The sequence below is a fragment of the Enoplosus armatus genome, chromosome 14, assembly GCF_043641665.1.
Source record: "Enoplosus armatus isolate fEnoArm2 chromosome 14, fEnoArm2.hap1, whole genome shotgun sequence".
NCBI lineage: Eukaryota > Metazoa > Chordata > Actinopteri > Centrarchiformes > Enoplosidae > Enoplosus > Enoplosus armatus.
In genome coordinates, this window is record NC_092193.1 from 6,410,734 (window position 1) to 6,428,859 (window position 18,126).

Consider the following 18,126-nt stretch of genomic DNA (forward strand, 5'->3'; position numbering starts at 1 on the left):
TATTTCTGAAAAATTGAACTTCTGTTGACTTCTTTCCATCCCAACTGGATATCTAGAAATTTGGAACAAAGCTCCTCAATATCTTCCAATCGTATTCCCACATTTCCTCTGCTTTGCATGAGGTGGTTTCGTCTAAATTTTAACTGTAAGACCTCAATCTCCAATTCCAGTCACTTCCACTCTTTCCAATAACTACCCAACCTGATTGAACCACCCACTCTGCTACCTCCTACACTCGTCCCCGAGGGAGGATACACACTGCTGAGAAGTTTGGGAGAGGGAGACTGAGAGGCAGGACAGCTGGTGTGTAGGACTTCAGTAACACAATAACACTTGGCATTATATGGTAAATCATCCAATGAGAGGCTACTGCCAAGCTTCAGCCAGCCAATTTATCTTTCCATATGCATGAAGAGATGGAGGAAAGGTGAGGAGGAGACGATGGGCAGCGCTGAACTTGATGACAGTCGGAGGGAAGTGAGTATGGCTCTTGATGAATAGGTTTACAGGAACAAACAGATCTCAAACACAAACAATTTGACAGAAGTCAGAGGGAAGCTGGATATTTCTAAGGCTCATTGTTTTGTGTTTCTACTGAAAAATAGCAAGAGCAGTTGTCGTGTCTTGACACTCATCACTGCAGTTAACGAGTAGTATGAGGTTCTTATATTATTTACATATAATATTTACATCTAAAAAAAATGCCACCAGTGAGGAGAAAAAAACGGCGAGAAAGCGTGCAGAAAAACAACAGCGGTTGTTGGTTCAAACGACCTACATTTTCCAACAAGCAACCTCTTGTGGTTGTGTGAATAATGACTGTCAGAAGCAAAGGCAGAAGTAACATAATGTAGTGGTAGCAACACAAAATACGGTGGACATAAGGGCAGATGGTCTGGTGAACAAAGGAGACCGTTGTTTACATCCCGTCTCCTGCCAACAATCAACATAGATTTATTTTAAGATGAGAAAACACTCATATGGGAACAAACAATGGTTTTATGAGGAGCTACGTGCTGCAATTTGATGTACGTCTTCTGCAACAACTTCTTGTTTCTCCATTTCTCTTTGTGTATGGATTAAACAAACACAATCAAAGGTGTTGTTTATTGGGCTTTGGAGGTGTTGGTAGGTGGATTTTAGAACTTTAGCCGTTTCCCCCTGCTTATAGTCTTCATGCTAAGCTAACCGACTGCTGGCTCGAGCTTCATAGTTCGTGTACAGACGTTAAAGCGTGAGTAAGCATATTTCCCAAAATGTCAAAACAGTTGCTTTAAACTACAGAGTGCGCCGTGCAAATTATATATCAAAATCAAAAATTTAACTTTTACTAGCTTTTTAAAGAATCAAATAAATCGAATGATTTAAAAACAAAAAGTCTTACTTACAAAAATTGGACTCAAAACACAAATTAACAAATTTTAATTTTAAAGATGCCTCAAACAAACAAGTCGTCTTGATGAAGAGCCTCACTGAGGAGATTCTTAGAGTCAGGTTAGAAGGGAAATTGGTTTGAGAGCTCAATTGAGGAACTACAAGGTGAGAACAGTGTTTCCAGTACGGCGTAGTAGTATGGAGCCTAGTTGGAGAAGTTTGGGGGAGGCACTTTACAGAAGAAGAACACCAGTAGAAGCTTCACTTCCAGCTGTCAGAGAGCTAATGCTGCTGCAGCAGACGCTGTGTTTTGGGACTAGGCCTGTTCCTCCTCAGAAGCCGGGAGTGTGACAGCTGTAGAAATCCCCCAGCCAGGTACGTCGCAAAAACTCCTGAGCAGCGTGCGCACATACACACTCACAGACAAACACTTGGGCTGCGTTCCCCTCTTGCCCATTAATATTACATGCAGCAGACTTTGGCATAATGTACACTCACTTATCATTGATTTGCTCTCTCTCTCTTCCTATCTCCCATCCCTCACCCCCCCCGTTGGGCTTTGAGATGTTAACCTGTAAATAATGAAACTTTTGCGCTGCTGGTGACATTTGGCGCTTGTGAAGGAGGGAAGAGCAGAGAGGGCCGGAGGGGAAAGCTTGATGAAATTGAACCCTTTCCTGCATCATGAATATTTTCCACATCACCAGGAGGATGCAGGGACTTATCAGAGCTGTTTGTACCCCGGCTTCAGTGTAATTCACAGTCTCCGCCAGGAAGAAGCTCATGTCTGATCGGTATTTAAACGATCCCCGGGACATAAAAATGGACAGAGGTGAGGCGGCGAACTGGGAGGGCTGGGCTGCATGCACGCGCTCAGTCTGCTAAGTAGGTGAGCTGCAGTTTGCGTTGGTGAATTACCGAGAGTCAGTTGTTGTATTGCTGCAGCAAAAAAAAAAAAAAAAAAAAAAAAAAAAAGGATGGATGAGAGAATGACCTACATAATGAGGAGCGGAGCTCAGGTGATGAGGCTTTTATGGAGTGACAGCTGTTCTACCTGCCGTTGTCACCTTGACAGAGCAAAGGGACTCATCAATAAACCCCAAACTAATGAGTGCCATTGTAGTTTATAGCATAAGAGAACGGGGACAACGTTATCCCACACGTCTGCCATATTAAGCACACCCTCAACCACCCCCACTGCCAATTTATGACAAAGATTTTTTAGCTTATCCAGCACTATTGCGGGTATCATCATTTCCTGAGCCACTGGTCCCAGTGGACTCGAGTGGAAGTGTCACTCACTGAAAAACTTTACTTGGGGAGAGAAGAGACTACTTCCTAATTTTCAGCAACTGTGCCAATGCCCAGGTGCTCTTTTCAGGTGCTACAGTATGCAGTTTGTCTGACTGAGAGAGACAGGTCTGTGTCTGGCTTTCCTATCATCTCGGGCTGCTCTTTGCCTCAGTGTCAGCAGACTGAGCCTTCCTTCCTGTCAGTCTGCCGGAGCTGATGATGAATTATAAAAGGGCCTGCTCTCCCAGAGAATACAGATGTTTCCCCACACACACACACACACACACACAACTCCTTGTCTTTCGTACTGGATGGCTCTACACTGTGAAAAGCCTTATCGTGCATGCGATACAGTCGGTGGAAAATGAGCACTTATTATGCAAGCTCAATGAGAAAACAGGGGCTAATTAACTTGAATGGAAACACGTTTGGCTTCTCGAGCTTTTCATCTTAGAGAGGACTTCTGTTTGCCACATTTCTTTGACTGCTGATCTCCATATGCATATTTTTAAATGAAATATGGAATGCTCTTAATGACTATAGGACAATTATAGAAGTCATAATAATCCATGTGAATGCGCCAATTAAAGCGGCTTGTTTTTGTGAACTGAAGCCCCGCAGGAGAGAGTTGGCACTTGACAGGCGGCTTTGTTTTGAGCGTTTGACTCGGTGGTCAGTATACACCAGGTGCTGTGCATACAGTACAGACAGACAGATAACCTGAACCTGATTGGTATGCCATCTCTCTCTAAAGTAAGAGCAAACAGAGGGTTGTTTTAATTGAGACACTGAGGAAGAGAAGCAATGCACTAATAAACAGGTAATTATGCAACTCCCAGCTCCGCCAAAGCAGATTGTGAATCCATTAAGGCCTCTTCGCAAAAACGCCTCTTCCTTTTTTCTTTTTTTTTTTTCCCTCCACTGATTTTTTTTTCCTCTAAAGTGCTACGCAAAATCCCCATGCATTCAGCCCTGCTGTGTGGGAGTGAAGCTCTCCACGCAAAATTCATAACAATTAACCATCAATCAGACTTAACCTCTGGGGTCACGGTAAGTGCTCCTCGCCCTGTGAATCTGCCGGCCAGATTAACACAGTGACAAAATGTGTCTGTACATGTCAGCTAATCCATTTATTTATTCAGCTTTCTCCCAGACTGCCTGATTAATCGCTCCCACACCACCGATGGAAGGAAAGCGGAAAGAGACAGAGAAAGAAAACGTGCTGCTCTGCTCGCTCAGAGGTCCGTGAGTGTGTGTGTTGGTGTGTGTGTGTGTGTGTGTGTGTGTGTGTGCACTGAGCAGTACCAGATTCCCCGAGCACACACTTGACTGAGCATCAAAGAGTAGTTTGCAAGAGCGCATGTAAACAACGATGGGGATGTTCAGAGAGATATTCGCAAACACCTGCACACATCCATCCGTCCAAACAAACAGACAGCCTTGAATTCTCACCGCCCACGCATTCTGACACAGAGTGCCTCGCAATTTTTAGAAAGTTTTATTCTTACCTTGAGTGGCGATGTAGTGATTTGGCCTGTGGTAGCCCTGAAAACACACAAAAAAAAAAAAAGCGGGAGAAAAGAAGGTGAGAGTCACTTCATTTTCTTCCCACTCATAAAAGAGCAGTTGTTCTGAGGTCGTTCCTCTCAGGAAACACACAATGTCTTTGATATTTAGTCAGTTTCCGGACAACGCAGATTGACCCTTGCATGCAAACTCAGTTTATTTCCACATCACAAACAAATACAACTTGCATGCATCACCGAACAGAACAGATTGAAACTGTATGGAATCCCAATTAATCGCTTGTTTGTGTTTCAGATGTTTCAGTAGCAGAAATTAATTTTACTGTTGCTCCACCTTAACAGGGATTGTTTGAGATATTTGCGCGCCGCTCTCCAGAAATACCGTGCAGAGTGAGGCGGCCAGCTGTTTGCTACTGTACAGCCATTCAGCTCTTTGTGTCAACATTTGACTGAGGCGGGAGAACGCACTGAAATCTAGTGACGGATGCTGCTGGATAAGAGATGCATAAACACTCTCCATCAGACACTCTATATGCAGCACACCTCTGGAGTAAGCAGCCAAAGTGTTGATAATCCCCAAGATACAACTAACAGCACTGATCTTCACAATAGGCTCCCAGTCTCACGGATTACTCTAATCCCTTCAAGTTTTATTTGTCCAATTCCTTGTCTTCTCTCCAGAGATATGAGGCAGGAAACAAAACATTAGGACTTAAAGGCTCTTCCCAGGCCCTGCCTCCTCTTGATTGTCTTCTCCCCCCCTCCACCCACCCCTGCTGCTCTGCTTATCTCCCTCATATTCAATTTAACTTGGACTGTGATTAACGCTCCTCCAATGAAGGGAGAAAGACACAAAGGATATTTTCCTCACTCTCTCTCTCATCCACGGGGCTCTTTCAGCTATTCAACTGTCCTCCATTTTTAATGACTTCTTTATCTCTGGACTAAGGAGGAGATTTGTTTGTGCTTTCATGTAAGTTCTGTCAAGTAAAGTGGAGGCCCAGTACGCCGTCGGATTAGAGAGGGAGAGGAAGAAAGCGGGCCCTGACAGTGACTGTCAGGTGAGTAGAGCTTACTACAAATGGACTTGCGGCTTTTTAGACGCATGTTACATCTCATGGAACATGAGAGTATTTCTTCATGAGCGACACAAAGAGATACATGCAGAAGTGTCCATGTTGAAATTACTAATTGAACAGGCTTTGTTTCCAGGGATGTGTAAATTACTGAAGGAGAATAAAATGTTATGCTCTCTGTATTTTGCAACATTGCTTATTACAGTGATCATTTACATTAATTCTTTCCAGTAACAGTGGGGTGTAGAATGTCTAAAGTATGCAGCTTGAGATGTTTTTGCCTGTGGGCATGAATTTGTATTTTCAGTCTGAATATCATTAGATAGGCCGCTTTTGCAAATCTGAAGTACCAACCCTATCACCTACAAAATACATGTATATTCTACTTATTTGCTTTGTCAAATACACTCTGGAGAAAACCGAGTAAATGCCGACTCTATTATGTTCGCTGGCAATGTTTCTTTTATGATCTAGAAACATCCTTATGCTACACAAAAGTCGAGCGAAGAGCAAGGCTGGATTACTAACAGGGCAAAGTAAGAAACTGCCCTGAGGCCTCGGACCCTAAGGGGCCCTGAAAGCCCCAGATTTATTGTGTCAGTTGTTTTGTGATAATTTGCCATTTATTGCAATTTTTTCTAAAACTTTATAAACTAAAAGTAATAAGTATATATATAAATATATAAATATATATATATATATGCGGGAACTCTGGCAGGTTGGGAAAAAAATTATTCTCTTTCATAACATTCTGTTCATTTTTTCTATTTTTGTCACATTTCTCCCTCATTTTTCTTGTCTACTTCTACATACTTTTAACTTTTCAGGCCTCAAATAAAACAATCTGAGTAGAAATAAATCAGTTTTTGGTCGAACTCCTCACATCTCATGTCAACACTTGGCCGCAACCTGTGACTATGTAGAAACTGGGCTCTGTGTCAAAATGTACACTGTGCATGTTTCTCAATAAAGTTGTGTTAGGGCAGGGTAAATTAAACAAACAGCGGGTGAGTCGGGGTCCACCACTCATGGGGAGGAGGTCATGGAGGGTGGATGGAAAAGTGTAAGACCAAGGTTTGGGGTCCTGCGTCCCACGTGTTGTTAGTTCCAGGCTACTAAACAAGTAACAAGGTTGGGGAAAGTCAGTTTGCACTTTGCTATTTTTAACCACGACCACAATACCACAACCTTTCCCAACATTTAACACAACATAACTTCCCCTAAACATGATCATAAACAACATGAATCATGCTTTAGTTGTCAGGAGTAAGTATTGCAGGGAAAAACGAATAAAGCGTGTTGACTGTGAACATTGTGCAGATACACTAGGTATGAACATATCAACAACGGTTTGCTGTTCTGTTGAATATACACGAAACTGCAAACATGTTACAAATGAGTTCTATATTAATATAATCGTTAAGAGACAGAGCTAAGGATTAGTGACTCTATAGCACATCACTGCATTACTTCAGTATATAGCGCACAGCCTCAGCAAACCTCTTTATGCCCCATGTGCACACAAACACAACAGGATATTACACTATGTTTCCTTGCCTCCTCAATGCTTATGAAAATACTCAATCAGCTGCGGAAAAAAGAAACACACCCTACTGGCTCTGCCTACTCGCACATGACTCGAAATAATCGGCGGTATAATAGAGTACAATAACAAACACTGTGGGAAATGTTCTACACAGAAGAGTTTATTGGGCAGGACAAGCTTCTAGATGGGTTAAAAAGCTTTCTGAAGAGCAAAAACATCATTACCCATCTGCCTGCATTTCTACTAAGTAGTTTTTCAATGAAGCTGGCAGAGCAGTGGAAATCCTTTTCAATCAGGACCCTCTTTAATATGCGTATATTCTTATCTTATAATGGGGCCCTCTCTATTGTGAGAGTCTCCTCCGCAGCGCCCCTTTTCGCAGCATAATGGGCCATAAACTGAATAGTGGGAAAGGTAAATAATTTAAGCCCCCTGCATTTGCCGTGGCACACCTTGCATTATGAATTTATGTTTGAAGGCGTAACAAGAGATTACAAATTACCACATTAGAGGGGCGGAGGGAACAGAAGATGGGAGACGGAGTGAGAGTTCTCTCCTGAGCAGAAAACCACTTAGGAAGTCAGGTACATCACCAGGCCATTACACATAGAGCGGAAGCATCTGCTCAAAGAGGCCAATGAGCTGCTGTGATTGGTCACATCCTGCTACTAACCCTGCTATCAACAGCAAATCAGGTCAGATCAAGAGGTTCTATATTGTGTGAGCTAAGTGGGTTGGATCTGTTTTCAACGGGAGACATGTCTCACGCCACTTTTTAATGACTTTACTTACTGTAAAGGTATGCTAAGTTACTCAAGTGCATGTAAGTGCTGTGCTGCAAGTACTCTCCTGAGGTAAGATGTAAAACAAAACCTCTATAGATAACTGCTGTGTGTCTAGTTTGATTCACTTGTCTGTCCATGAGGGGCTTTCAGCGTCTAACAGTAGAGGAGAAAGCAGGTGCCTTATGTGGATGTGAAGCAGAGTGAGGCTGAAAAACAGCAATCTGCAATTTTTCAAGACCGGCCCCACCAGAGAATGACAACATTGGCTGCCTGTTTACTTGCTTAAAATGACCAGACATGACACTGACAAGATCGTGCAAATGATGAGTGTCCTCTTGTGGAAGCAAACGCAGCAGTTGTGCGACTTTGTTATTATCCTACAAAATATCTTAGGAGTACTGTCTGTTGATGACCTTCTTGTCATTTAGGTATTACATGTTGGTGAATTCTTCACTTGATGGGTAAAGGAGACGCAATCATCGTCAAGTAAATAAAGCAACAGAAGAGTTACAGCGGCCGTACTAATAATTTATGTGCTACCCTATTGTGTATCTTGTATTTGTTTTATCCATCGTTATAACTTGGCTGATTAATCATCCATGGAACTTCTCCCCCGTTTCTCCTCATTTTTGGTTTTCACAATGTGGTCATGCTGTTGTTCAAAGCAAAGTCCAAAACTATAACCTCAGTTTCCCTCAGTTTGCCTTTTCTCTCTCCCAGCGCTGTCAGCCTCTGATCTTCATTCCTCTTAATATATCCAATGAATAGAGGGATACAGCAGCCCTTTAAAGTTGAATATAAAGGCACTGTGTGTGTGTGTGTGACTGTTTCTGTCTGTATGTGTGCGTGCATGTGATGGGCAGGCAGTAGGGGCTGTTTTGTCCCTCAGGCCCCCTGCGATGGCGGCACCAGCGCCCTCTCTCTCCCCGAGAGGAAGCGCAGTGACCTTTGCGTTGGTGGCGCTGGCTGGTGTGTGTACTTACATCAACGTAATTTGCATTAATGTAATCGGAGCTCTGTTCCCCCTCCAGGGCCTGCAGCCTGACACGGGAGTGATCATCTGGAAGAGGGGAAGAAACCAGCGTTGAATTAATCATATTAACGAGGGCATCAGGACAAGAAAAGGGGGAGAGGGACAGAGAGACAGACAGTAAAACAGAGGAACAGAGAGAGACAGTGGTGATGGAGGAGAGGACGAGTGACCAGACGGGCATCTTACTGTGGCACAAATTAAAATAGAGTTGTAGAAATGCAACGTGGCCGATGAATGGCCGCTGTCATGTGACTGTACGACAAACACAGTGATGCTGCTGTCAGTTTAAAAGCTTGACGATACGAAATCAGAATTGAGGTGCATGAAACTTGCTTGATGGAAAAGCTTATAGTAATAGTAATAGTGGGAATGGAGCGAGAACACAATGTGGACACTGTGTTATAGGCTAAACCACAATACAATTACTTTGAATAAGGACATTTATGGTGAGATGCGTTTGTGACTCTAGATAATGTTCATAATCAAAGAAATGGAATTTGTTGTGATTTGTGGTATTTTACATACATCGTTTGCATTCTCAAGTTACGTTATGTAACTTTTAAGTCATTTTAGGATAATCCCCAAAATTGGATCTTCAAAGTTTGCCTGCGACAGCACTGATTAAAGAGGGGGGGGTTAAATGAACTGGCCAATCAGCATTAATTGGTAAATTTGCATCACAGCTCAGCTCAAGCTTGGAAAGATAATACGAATAAATTGTGACATAAAATTCAACATTTTTATAAACATTGCCGAGGCTACATGGTATGTGCCATACGCTGCGCGGCTTATTTCTCATAACTGAAAAGACACTGCAGGAAGATGAATATAAAAGTAGATTGGAAAGGTCAAAGCTGCTCTCGTTGGCTGATAATAAAACTCTGTTTGAGCAGCTTATAGTTATCCAGAGTCACAAGCCTGGCCAATAAATCAGCCTGAAGAATGGGAACGGCACACAAAAACTCATGAGCGCTCAGGAGGTGCTTTGTACACACATGCAATAATATTCCCATATCGGTTCTTCATGCGGTTCTCATCCTTCTTGGCAGAGTCCCATGGCGCAGACTGTCCCTCAAAAAAGCTCTGAAAAGAGAGAAAACAGAGAGCAAAGAGGGGGAGATGAAATATGGTGTCATGTGTGAGCACTCTAAATGATAACCAGGCTAAAGAACACAGTCTTCCTCTTTCAGCTCTACAACAAACAAAAAAAAGGAAGGAAACATTGGCAATGGAAAGGAAGACAGAGAGAGAGATATATATTCACATCATTATTAGACATGAAACACAGAGAGGATGGTGGATCCCGGGGAGCTGTGTCAAACAGCGAGTGCCATTAGGGCAGGGGCGGCGGGTGTCACGCTCAAACCTCTCCCCCTGCGTCGCTCTGCCGGGCGGAGCCACCGCAGCGGCTGTCTGTCTGCCTGCCTCATCTGAAGGACTCAATCAGCTCGACGCGGGGAAAAATAAAGCCAGCTCATCGTCTGCAGATCAAAACCGCTCCGCTCAGATTACCCTCATGAAATATTTATCATCTCTCGCTGGGGAGATTTCCATTCTGATGGCACACCAGGCACAATTAAGCCAAATTATGAAAATACATCTCCACTGCCAGTCCACCGCTGTTCAGCAGGGGCGGGTGGGGTTGGCTCCAAGCAGACTAGCCTGGACAAAAACATGTTATTGTTCTGGCTTTTTGATAGTCAGCTAATGCACATTTGAAAAGTCAGCTAATGCATTAGAATGCAGGCCATCTGCAAGTAAAGATTCGAGAGCATTTATCGGAGGTTAAACAGATTGTATGGAGAGTTACTTTTTGTGTGGTTAGGCAGTCTGAGAGAGCAGGAGAGCATTGTCTTCAATCTTCAGTGCTCTAGGACTTGATGGTTTCATTCATCTCAGTGCTACGGGCAGGCGGCAGGCCGTTTGTCTAGCAAATAAAGGTCTTTCAGACACCACACAAGGACATATTCCTGTGTTAAGTCCTAAGGATTAGTGATTTCACTGAGAAACAGCTTTAATATGCTAAAAATATGTCCCATCCTTCCAGTGAAGATGGAAGCATGTCTCCGAGATGGATTATACAGGCCTCTCCTCCTGTGGCAGTATGTCTTGAGTAAATGCACGGGCCAATGTCGTTCTCTCTGTCACCCTGAAGGATAAAGGTCTAATATCAAGCATCTGAAGACAAATCATCTTCAAGCCGAAAGACGTTACCTGGCAACTTTATAATAGTTCCCTCTTAAACTGAGTGACCCTGCCTGTCTCAGATGCTACAGTCTCCTTCCTCAGGCTGTTTAGATCCCGAATCCAGAAAAACCAATGATGGTGATAAAGTAGTTAAGTGTCCCAAGTGGTAGAGATTATATGAAGGCTTTCAATTTAAAGGCTATATATCCATACAGGGAATAATTGCCTCCCTAAAATTCACCAGACAGTGATTGAAAAACAATGGCTGGCTCCACCTGTAAAAACTATTTTGCAGCAAAGGTCGGTGTTGTACTTAACGTGAGCGCATCTGCAGGTAGTTTATCACCATCCTCAAATTATTCCCACTGGCCCAGATCCAACTTAGTATGTTTTTAATTACAGGCTTCCTGCTGTACTCCAGTCGCAGCACAGTTTGTGTGCTATGCTGTTTTTGTCTGTAACCACTTACTGTAAGTGAAAAGCAACGTACTTTGTCTGCACACAATCACTATGGGGAAACCTACATAAAGCGACAACAGAGCGCTTGACATACAGCACACACGCGGCGGAGTAAAAAAAAAATTTAAATGGTAACAGGGAAGCAGAATTGTTTAGTGAGTTGCCTCCGAATTAATCATTTACTGTGTGAGAAAAGGAGACTCATTCAAATTGACTAGTGTTCATTTGTGGTTGGAGCTTATAGAATTTCTCTATAATCTCACAGAAGGCTAGACGCAACACATTTCCCTTCACATGAAACAAGCAGAAAACAAGTGAAATACAATGACAACATGACATTTACAAAGCAGTTGAAACTTGTTTCCTGCTTACGGCTCGCTCACTCAAACTGTGCGTCAACGTGCAGAAGAATTTGGACATGCAAATACTTTGTTATAGCTTGTATCAAATATGGCTTTATAAAGCTTTTGCAAAGTACACAACATGGGTTTGCAACGTGTTGTGAAGTTTTCATGTTTTTTTTCCAGATGTCTTGTCATCTGTTTGGTAGCACAAATTGTAAATGAACTTTGGTATTTGGTTGGTTTAGCTATGTGATAATGAAACACACTAATGAATGTGTTGACCCACACCTCAATTTGTAATTAGAACATTGCTGGTTTGAGTCACTGTTATCTTCCAATTTAGTCAAATTTTACATTTTACGATTTATTCTGGCTCTTTCTCTTAGCTGTACTGATGGGGTAGTAAGTATACTTTTGAAAAGCTTTATGAAAAAACATCAGCATTAGGTTGTGGAGTACTTATGGATCTAAAAGTTTCTGATTATGGAAAAAAAAAACATTTCACGGTGATAACAACATTTGCCATTTACATTGTAAAGACTCGGCATGACAAAAGTTTCACACATTTCATCATCTTTGGACTGTCAAATGCTTTGGTAACTTTGCATAGCTTCTGCTGGTAAATGCCCTTTTCAGACTAGATCATATATGTGAGATGTTGTAATCCCACAGGGCCAACAAGCACCATCAATCTGTCAGGTTTGTGATATAATCTACAAGTCTAAGAAATTGACAAATAACCAAAAGTATTGGCTTACCTCGTTTATCTGATCCAAAGTTAACGTACAGAATAACAAGAAGCATGGGTCAGAGAGAGATATAGTACAGTGTAAGTCAACAGGTTTAGAGGTGCACTAGGCTCCAATCTCATCATCAGAAATAAACGGTTAAAAAGGGCATTAACCTTAAGACAGATCGATATAGAGAAGACAGCAGCGGAACACGACATACAAATGAATCGCTCTAGCCAAGTGAGAATGAGCTCCGTTACAGACTTTAAGCCTCCCACTGTGGACAGCTAGGTGACAGCAGGGTGAGGGGACGGGGGCCAATGGTTTGTTGCGACGATGCTGTCTTTTGATTGACTGTTATGCATCCATGCAGTTCTGGCCGCGTGAACCCAAAACACCTTTATCCATAATGGATTAGGCCCGGAGGGCAGCCCGAAGCACTCCAGCCCCTCAATGATCTGATGCTGCAGGTAGCAATAGGAGGCTGCATTATTTAATTCCGCAGTCACGAGGGGGAAGCGGGGAAGTTAATTACTGATAAATCTGGCCCACACATAGTTGAACTAAGCAGGGAGGGAAATGAAGGGAGGGAGAGGAAAGCATGAAAAGAATGCGGGAGGTGGAGATAAGTAAATTACAGAAAAAGAGATGAAGCAAGAGAGAGGACATATGAAGTGCAGGCAATATGTTCAGAGGCTGAAGAAGAAGGTGTGATGCAAATTAAAAAGGAGAAAAGTGAGGAAAGGTGATAAAGAAAGGCAGGGGATGTAAGAATAAAAAGAAGTGGCAATACTATCAGTGAAAAGGGCCAGCGTGATGTCAGATAGACAGACTGAAGTGATACAGATTAGATATTTAAAAAGAAGGATTTAAAAAGCATAGCTTGAAGCCAGTCTGTTACAACACGGCATCAGGGTGAGACGAGGCTGGCTGGTGTGGTGCTGGGGGACGGCGAGGAGGCTGGAGTGCCGCCAAGCCCTGCCAGCCTCCTGCACTAATGAGAGGAAATGAGAGTGATGCTCTTCTGGGGCAAAATCTTTTGTTTTGGTGTCAGCGAGAGGCATGGTGTCAGATTACCAATGCTGTTGTGTGACAACAGTCTTAAGAGAGCAGCAGGCTGCCATCGCTGGAGCCTAATCGGACCTGATTCAGATAAAAGAGGGGGCATGGCTAACACACAGCTAGCCGCTAACGCTTTTTTTGTAGGGTGGGTGGGGGGTGGGGGGTTGCATTTCAAGCTGGTCTACAGCTGAGTCTCCGAGGGGAACTGGGACAGCAGCATTTGACGCAAACACGCACACAAAATGCACAATCGCTGCAAACAACAAGGAACAGATGAACAACAAAACGAATCACACCGTAAACACACTGAGACGGGGAACATTAACAATTTATCATAAAAGTGCATCTGGGGAGAAACAAAACAGTTCTGCTGTGCGGTGCAAAACAGAGAGAGAGACAGACAGACAGAGAGAGAGAGAGACAGATACAGAGACAGAGACATGGGGCTGTACACCATGACACAGATGAAGCCTTGTATTAGACTGATAAACATTTCCACTCAAGAATCTCCGTGGAGATGCTACAAGGCTGTCACCAGGCTTTATTTGGGTTTGCAACTGTTCAAGTGGGGGTTGGCAGCTGGGTTGCGTCCTACCTCGTACTCCTCCTTGAAGCCATAGCCCTCGGCACACTTCATTTGGGTGATGTGCTGGAGGAGGTCCGCCACCCGGATCGCCGGATGCAGCTGACCCGTCTGGTACGGCACATCAACCGGCTCCCGCTTCCTCAGGGAGTGAGTGTGCGACTGTACCAGGCTGCTGGTGTCGCTGCCCATGTTCTGGCTCTCATCTGCGGGACACAAGAACAGGGACAGGACAGAGCAGGTCAGGACAGAGAGGTAGGAGCTAGCGTTGCTTGATTTATCAGTATATTGTTATAAGACACATATGGGTGACATAATGCTTGCAGCAGTAAATGGCAGTGGTATTTTATGAGTTTATCGACATATAAAGCTGAGCTGAGTTGCTTAGGTGTTGTCACTCACACCAGTTCAAATCTCACTTACAACTGTTCCCATTAACAGATGGCACATTACCTCATTTACTGTTAAACATTATGTCACCACCCTCCAGATTGACAAACAACTCTCAACTAGTAATCTGTTTGTTATGGATGGTCACAACAACACAACATCATTGAGTAATAGGATGAGTCATGTGGTGGGAAGGTTCAGGTCCATCTGTCTCAGTGTGTGGCTGGAACATATTTAATATTACAGGCCTACTGTACTCTACAACAGCCATTAAAATACAAGGCCCTTTAAGTGTAGCGCTTACATTGTTAGCATTTAATATGGCTACTGTCAGAATAAAAGGAGTCAGTGGCCCTCAACTGCAAGAAACAGTATAGAGCGATCATAAAAATCCACATGAAGATGCTGTAAAACAACAAGTTTACTTTTTTTTTTTTTACTGGCAGTACAGTATGCTGGTTTGGGCTGCAGCTCATATTGAGAGTCAGAGTCCATTCCAGCTCTTTCATACTGTAATCCAGTCAGTGGCAGACATGAGGCACAGATGCTGTGGGGAGCCAGCGGACGATGGAGGGTGTCCAGAAACATGAAGGAGGATGTGGGGGGGTGCGGTGGGCCACAGTGAGCATGTTGCAGCAGGCACCGTCAGAAGCATCACACAGACACAGCGTGGATTCAACCCCTGCCACCCGTTCTTCCCCCGAAAAATGTAAAAAAAAAATCAAACCTAAAATAACAAAAAAAAAACAAAAACAGGAGGGAAGCGGAGATGGGAGGAGAATGCATGGGGTGATGCTGCCAATGGGGCACTGTACATACTTTGACCATGCTAGGCTAATGGTGGCTTGGTGGCACGGTACGGAGGGTGGTGAGATGCTAACATGTCCACTGGTCATGCAATAAATGTCGTAATGTCCATGTCAGAAGCAGCCTCTCACTGTCGGCTTGCTTTCTGAGTAAACACCACCTCCTTCCCCCAACCCAGGGCCCACTTGGGAAAACTTACCATTAATGGGCACTTTTTAGATAGCAGATACATAAGAGGTTACGTATGTAAAGAGAAAGAGAGGAGAAGAGAGAGGAGAGAGGGGATAAGCAACAATACAGCATGAGAACCTGTTACAGTAGAGTGTTTTAGAGCTACACTAAAGGGCAAGATCACATGCCTACTCAGTCCAAACTGCCTCGCTAGAAAGCCTAGTCAAGGGGGGATGTTGAGTGGATGGATGGGGCAATTTCAACCGTGCAAGACAAAAGTAAAAGAACAAAACAAGGAAGTCATGGATTTCAAAGGGAGAAAATAATGGTGAAATACTGGTCGTCTTTGGAACAAGCTGTAATTGTTTCCGATCTGTGACTTGCATATTTTAATGATGCCAATTATTTTTTGAGTATTCTGACATTTTGAATTTCTTTCTCTAATTGCTACAATTATATTTGCATGTGCTGATGGTGACACCTGTATTTATACCATTTCTTTTTTCTTTCTTTCTTTTTTTTTTTGAAATAGGAGTGTGCGATGAAATCAAAAACATTACCAATCCTTTATGATCTAATCAGTTTTGATCATTAACCTCAACTGATGAGACAATGCTGTGACTGAATGTGTCACAACTGAAAGCATGTAACCTTCTCTGGCTGCTGTAATTTCATGTTAATTGTTTCATGCTTCATTAAATGTGGGACTAACATAAGCAGCTGTCACAACTGTGATGATGAAAGACACTGCTTTAAGTTGCACTTAAGTGAAAAAGCCCTAACTGTACGTTGTGTACTTGTAAATACAGTTATGGTACTTGTGGTGAGGCTGGAGTAGAGTTGCTTATTGCATCTTTCTTCTTGGCCTTGAGTATTAAATTATCACAGTTCTAGCGCCCCACTTAGTAGCTACATTATGTGCTATGCTGGTATAAAAAGCGCCTGCTCGTTTAAAATGCTGCACTGTTGGCTCTGCATATTCAACAAAAGGCCTGTAATAATTAAAAGAAGAACAAAATGCTTTTTTATAATTCTATTTTATCGCTGAACAGGATGAATAAACACTGGCAAAACCAAAACAAAAACAAGTAGGTCACTAGCAGTTAGCCAAAGGCAGGGGGAGCGACATTAAAAAGAATAATAGAAAAGGTTGTTGTTTTGGAGGGAGGGAGGGGAGTTAAATGCGTAGTGAGGAGAGAGGGGAGGGAGGGGAGGGCAGCACAGCTAATGCAAGACTTTAGATATTCAGACCGAACGCATCCCGTTTTTCGAAATTTTTGGTGAGCGGGGCTAAGAGAGAGCGTTTTGTCTGCCTCCCTCTCACACTGTTTAATTTCTGTTTGTGTCTCAGTGCAGCTGCTATGGCTTCAGCACACTGTAGCCTTGGCGCTGGGGCGAACTGCCCCCCCGTTGCCCCCCTTAGACACTCCCCCACATCCAGTCCACATGTCTGTCCATGCATATGAGAGGTCAAACATGTATGTGACATCACACGCACGACACGCAATGCGGATGGGATGGAGTGAAGCCAGCCTCAGCCCAGGAGAGCCCCTCGTTTGACGGGGAGGGAGAGGAAGAGGGGGAGGAAAAAGGAGGAGGGGGGAGGGGGGTGGGGGGGAGAGGACGAGGGGGAAGAAGCAGCAGGCAGGTATGAAGGTGAGGAAGCCATCTTTAGTTAAAGAACCAACCAAACCAAAAGTGGAAAAAAAAAAAATCTGTGCTTTGTTTTGTCCTCACAGTTAAGTCTCCAAACAGCCATCTTATGAATGTATTGCACTGTAATCTTCTTCCACGTAGAAGTAAGAATAAATAATCAACAGCAATGGGAAAAGAAAATGTGTCTCACCTAAGATAGCAGTTGGCACAAAGGGATCTGCTCATACCCCCATAACAAGTGCAGAAGTTGGAGGAGGAAAGAGAGTTGCAGTAAATAAAAGAAGCTGATAAATCCACAAAAAAACCCACAACAATCACAAAAAATAATGCACAGTTTTTTGGTTTCTTGCCAAGCAGCATAACAAGAAGCTTATCATATTTTCCAGAAAAGCTAATTATACACCAAGTTTAGTTGATTATAAATCTAGCTGCCCTTTACTCCATCAGCAATCAATGAGCTGTAATCTGATTACATAAGACATAACATGATGCATATTATTTGGAGAAACTGAAGTCATAATTGAACAGCTAAATTCCATCTTGGCAAAGCGACATAAAACACTCTCTGTTATAACCAGAGATGTAGCAGAGTGTAAACCCATCTAAAGTCAATTTATCTACCTTCTCATTTGTGAAATCGTTTCTAAGATCGTTTTAATTTTTAAAGCATATATTAACTATCTGAATTCAAAGCACACATTATTACAGTATTAGTCTGTAATCTACATAAAAAGAGGTCGTACCAAGAACATAAAACTAATTAATATTTGCTTGAAAACATTGTGTCATATTAAATTCATCCTGACACTTCTGCAGGTTTCATGATGACTGGGTTTCACACCTTCTGGTTTCACTCATCACCACTGCTTATATAGTAAGCACTTCTCTGTTGACATACAGGATTAGCGTGAGGAAAATACAGTGTATGTTTACCTGGGTAGTAGGAGTTGGTGGGGATGGAAGTACTGAGAGTGTTGGCTTTAGGCAGTGTGAAGGAAGAGGGTGATGATCCGGCTAGAGATGGAAAAAAAAAAGAACAACACAACACAAGGCAATCAGTAGTCTAGCATTGCTTAGTGGTGGAGGTAGTATTCACAACTTAA

At 43.0% G+C, this 18,126-nt stretch overlaps 1 protein-coding gene across 7 annotated transcripts in view; it reads right to left on the reverse strand.

Annotated features, from left to right (window-relative positions):
• LOC139296587 (receptor-type tyrosine-protein phosphatase mu-like) overlaps positions 1 to 18,126 on the reverse strand; it is a 142,390-nt gene that overhangs the window by 16,754 nt on the left and 107,510 nt on the right. For 5 of the 7 annotated variants that reach the window (XM_070919034.1, XM_070919040.1, XM_070919038.1 and 2 more), the window contains 7 exons: positions 17,957 to 18,037; positions 17,214 to 17,240; positions 15,396 to 15,407; positions 14,012 to 14,205; positions 9,629 to 9,716; positions 8,584 to 8,660; positions 4,176 to 4,212 (listed from right to left, as the gene is read on the reverse strand). In XM_070919034.1, coding sequence (XP_070775135.1) covers positions 4,176 to 4,212; positions 8,584 to 8,660; positions 9,629 to 9,716; positions 14,012 to 14,205; positions 15,396 to 15,407; positions 17,214 to 17,240; positions 17,957 to 18,037 — 516 coding nt within the window. The remainder of the gene's footprint in view (positions 1 to 4,175; positions 4,213 to 8,583; positions 8,661 to 9,628; positions 9,717 to 14,011; positions 14,206 to 15,395; positions 15,408 to 17,213; positions 17,241 to 17,956; positions 18,038 to 18,126) is intronic. The other 2 variants (XM_070919039.1, XM_070919036.1) reach the window with 1 other exon arrangement.